The sequence below is a fragment of the Benincasa hispida genome, chromosome 11 (genome assembly GCF_027475165.1).
Source record: "Benincasa hispida cultivar pf3 chromosome 11, pf3_genome.v1.1, whole genome shotgun sequence".
Lineage (NCBI taxonomy): Eukaryota > Viridiplantae > Streptophyta > Magnoliopsida > Cucurbitales > Cucurbitaceae > Benincasa > Benincasa hispida.
In genome coordinates this window covers 38,374,302-38,378,928 of record NC_143488.1, presented here as the reverse complement: position 1 = coordinate 38,378,928, position 4,627 = coordinate 38,374,302, and the positions used below count along the sequence as shown (strand labels likewise).

The 4,627-nt window shown below is 28.1% G+C and overlaps 1 protein-coding gene across 2 annotated transcripts; it reads right to left on the bottom strand.

Moving 5' to 3' along the window:
- Positions 1 to 3,430: 3,430 nt before the first annotated feature.
- Positions 3,431 to 4,277, bottom strand: LOC120090667 (basic form of pathogenesis-related protein 1-like). Of its 2 annotated transcripts, XM_090307314.1 has the most exons (2): positions 4,138 to 4,277; positions 3,431 to 3,995 (listed from the first exon to the last, which is right to left on the bottom strand). In XM_090307314.1, the coding sequence occupies exon 2, from the start codon at positions 3,989 to 3,991 to the stop codon at positions 3,539 to 3,541; it is 453 nt and encodes a 150-aa protein (XP_090163440.1). In that variant the 5' UTR covers positions 3,992 to 3,995; positions 4,138 to 4,277; the 3' UTR covers positions 3,431 to 3,538. The 2 variants fall into 2 exon arrangements, with proteins under 2 accessions (XP_090163440.1, XP_038904314.2); XM_039048386.2 differs by lacking the exon at positions 4,138 to 4,277 and having other exon boundaries at positions 3,432 to 4,131.
- Positions 4,278 to 4,627: the final 350 nt, after the last annotated feature.

Sequence of the window (4,627 nt, the reverse complement as noted above, 5' to 3'; positions counted from 1 at the left end):
ATGGACCGAGTTGGGCCGGATTAGAGGCATTTTGTGGACCAACCTAAAAATTTGGGTTGGCTTTAATCAAACCCTATCGGTTCAATTTTGAAGGGTCAACCCAATCCAACCCAACCTTATATTTTCGAGTTGGGTCAGGTTGGTCACCAATTTTTTTTTAATTTTAGTAGTTTTTTTAGAATTATTTTTTCTTTCTTCATTTTCGATTGAAGAATTTGATTTTTGCTCGTCAATAAACTTTCATATCTACATAAGTGAACTTGACATATTAGTAATATTTCATAATCAAACAAAAGCATTCTAAACAAAATTTTGAGCATTTACCTTAAGGCTTAAAATACAACCAATCATAAATTTAATATAAACTTCAAAAGAAATTAATTCAAATCATTTAAATGTTTAAGTTCAAAATTCACATTCAAGATGTTCAAGGTCTACATTCAAATTCATTCAAAATAGAAACAAAAAAGTCTCAAGTAAATTTTTAGAAATAGTCTGAAATAAATTGATGCTTAATTACATAATAAATCAGGATATTACAATATGAATGTATATAAAGGCTTCTCCTCGGAGCACAACTTCGCTGCAAATGTTTCAGTCGCCATATGGCCCGCCTGAGTAGACCATGGTGCAGTCATTCCACCTTTAGTTAGCATATGTTTGAGCGTAGGTTGCAACTGTGTCGCTCCATGTAACAGAGCCGATGCCAACTTGTGCTCAAACATGATTGTGTAGTGCAACATAGTCTTTTTTTTCTTTTTTTTTTTTTAATGAAGATGAGAGGGTAGGTTTTGAGATGAGGAGTGAAAATAATTTTTTTTAGGGATGGAAAATTAAATATGGAATGTGATGGAGAGAGAGAATGAAATTAAGGCAGGATTAACTTTATAGGTGTTTAATTTTAAAATAATGATGCGTTGATTTTTTAAACATATTCAAAGTTGATTTTAAATAGTAGTTTTTATCAAAAGAATATAAATAAAAATAGATTTTGAAAAACACTTTTTTTTCTATAATCAATCCAAATCGGTACTTAATGAGCGTAATTTCTATTTATCCTTTTTAATGACCTTTACCTATTTAAGGACTAATAATTGCAATGAATCTGGCTTCGAAATCCAACGTTAAGGAATTGAATGGCCATTTTTCATATTACTATACAAGTTTTGGTTTAAATAGTTTTATTGAATTTGGGGAGTTTTTTTTTACCCTTTTTTTTCTTTTAGAATATAACCATTACAATTTTGAGGTGAGAATATAAACATTCAACATATAATAAATAAAAAATCAATATGAATATAACTCGATTTTAAAAAAAAATGAAAAAAATGAACATAGTCAACTAATTTAGACATAACGTTATTTTAAGATTTGAATCTCTTTTCCACATTTATTACTAGAAAAAAAAATTTGATAACAGAAACAAAATAATATTTTATGTATCATTTGATAACCATTTTTTTTTTTGTTTCTAAAATTTAAGCTTATAGACACTATTTTCACTTTCAAATTTCTTCATTTGTTATAAAATTTGAAAACTAAAAAAAAAATAGCTTTTAGAATGTTGTTTTTGTTTTTAGAATTTGACTAAGTATTCAACCATAGTATCTAAAAAAGATTCAAATAATTATAAGAAATGAGGAAGAAATAGACTTAATTTTCAAAAATAAAAAATAAAAAACAAAATTGTTATTAAACGGGATCTTCACTATGGAGCTTATGCTAAGAAGATACAAGGTTTTTTTTTTTTTTTTTTTTCATGCATAGTAATTTAATTCATAACCTATTCTCAACCTTTCACATTCCATTTAATATAAAAATACAAACTAATTCATCTCTAATTTCTTAAATCTCTACCCCCACATATTTGTCAACAAGAAAAAAAAAATCAATTTAAACAAATCATCCTTAATTTTCTTTCATTCTATTTCTCCGAAAAAATTAATCAATTAATTACATCCATAATGTCTCCAATCTTTCTAGATTCATTTGACACAATAAACTAAATAAAAAAACCGACCAAATCAATGGTTGAAAAATATTTATCAATCCAAAGGGTTAATACCAGCAATTAATTCACTAATATTTGTCCATAAATCTACCTACATCCATTCCTATTCCATACAAATTAATTTTAAAACCGCAAAATTAATGAATGAAAAATCTTCGATTTAAATTCCATTTTTTAATGTATAAATCTCTCTTTCTTTTGACCTCCTCCTCGAGATTCTTCTTTCTATGATATTAAATTTTCTATCGATATGTTGATATTTTCACAACATATGTTCGATACTGAGAGGGATCGGATAAATCGACATTTTCATTATATAGTAAAAAAAATCATAAAAATGAAAAAATATAATCAATAAAATGTCACTAATGCAAATATAATATAAATAATAATTACTTGTTTAAAAAGTGTAAAATGGTTCTTACTAATTTAAATATTGATTCTTTTGTTTTTATAATATTTCTATAAAAGATTGCTTTCAAATATAGAAAAGTGAATCAAAATATTTACAAATAATAGCAAAATATTACAACTATCTGTGATAGATCGCGATAGACAGTGATGGACTATTATATGTGTATCATGACACAGATAGCAACTTATCGCTGTCTATCACGGTCTATCACAAATATACTGTGATATTTTGCTATTAGTTGTAAATATTTTTAGTAGTTTTATCGTTTAAAATAATTTTCCTTCTATAAATATAGATCGACATCGATATTTTTTATATTTTTTCATCAAATTTTTTTTGTAAAATTGAGAATAATGATATTTTAACCCTTATTGCCTACTTCCAATCAAACTCTCGTTGTTCCAAATTGACAAATATCATAAAGACCATTGTGAAATGTTGCCTATTTATACTTTTCTAAAAGTTCAAAATAAATTAATAAATATCCTAAAAAACCAATTAATAAATTAATATTGCAAAAAAAAAATTAATGAAATTAATTAGTCTAAATTAGCTATGTATATAACTTTATTGACTGTAACACCAATTATTGAAATAATCAACAAATATGATTCGATTTGGGATGAATTCTTTAAGGGTGCTCTCTTTAGTTGGAACTATTTTCCTTTTTAGATACATAAAAAATGAACTATTTCTTATTTTAATATTGGTATTTTGAAATAATCTTTGATAGTGAGGATTAAAATTTGTTCAATAAAATATAATAATAATAAAAATATACTATTAATTATTTGGAACAAAAACATATTACTTTTTAAAATAAGTTAAAAAAAAATAAAAGTATATAATTAAAAACTATGAAATATATGAAATATATGAAACTTGAAAGAGTGTAAATTTCAAGAAATTCATGTCGTTACAAAATTTTTAAGTATTAGGTTTAGAAATACACAAGTGTAGCTTATGTTAAAATGTAAACAATAATTTTATTCAACTTGAGAAACTAATAGGTTTCTCCATATTCCATTACAATTTATGTGTGAAAATATATAAAAATTGATTTCATCTCCAAAGAAGAAAAAAAAAACAATTAATCCAGTAAATTCTTTTATTTAGATTGAAGAATCATAAGGTCTTAATCCTATATAGTTGCCAGGAGGATCGTAGTTGCATACAACGAACTGGGAGTTGCCCTTACAGGCCACTCTTGCACATCCAAGATGCACAGAGGTTTGCCACACCAATTGAGTGTAGTGTCCACACTCGCCACCTTTGCACGAGTTCGATTCATAGTCGTATAAAGGTTTTTCTGCCACCCACAACTTTACGCCATCTGCCCCGGAGAATTCGGGGTAGTAGCCTACGGCTATGTTTTCGCCATATGGCCCGCTTGAGTGGATCAAGGCGCAATCATTTCTCCTTTGGTTGGCATAGGCTTGCGCGTAGGCTGCAACAGTGTCATTCCATGTCATGGGACCGACACCGACCTGCGCCCGAGCACTGTTGTGTAGGTCAATGTAATCTTGAGGGGAGTTTTGGGCATGTGCTAGGAAGAAGAGGAACATGAAACTGGCCAAGAAAACTGCCATTAGAGGGTTTTGAGTCCACATTTTGATATGGGAAGGGGGTAGGTTGAGACTAGGAAGTGAAAAGAATCAAGATTTACAGAGATAAATATGGAATGTGATGGAGGAGAGGAAGAATAACGTACCTTTAATTGTCTGTAGTTTCCCTATTTGTTGACCTCTATTTATTGACCTTTTATTTCTGTTTTGTTATGTTAATTACACCTTAGGACTAATTAATGTCATGCATGGTTTTGATTTCCAATATATTAAGGAATTGAATTGCCGTTTCCATACGTCAATGACTTTTTCTTTTTCATTGTTGAAATATTATTTATAGGAAGCAAACGTGAGTTTAACCCAATGATAATATTTGACATAATATCTTCGTTCCTCTTTAAAGATTGATGGTTCAATCTCAATTTTTGCCGTTATGGTATTAATATATATATACATATATACATATATAAAAGTATGAAGATAACAACTTAGAAATTAAAAATTGAACCTTTGTCCGCACAAGTCGAACTAGGGGTGTTCAAATAACCCGAACAACCCAGACTAATAAAATGTAAGGGTTGAATTCGGTTAGTTTTGTTCTTAGGTTGGGTTGGGTTGAATTTTTCTATTTTTATT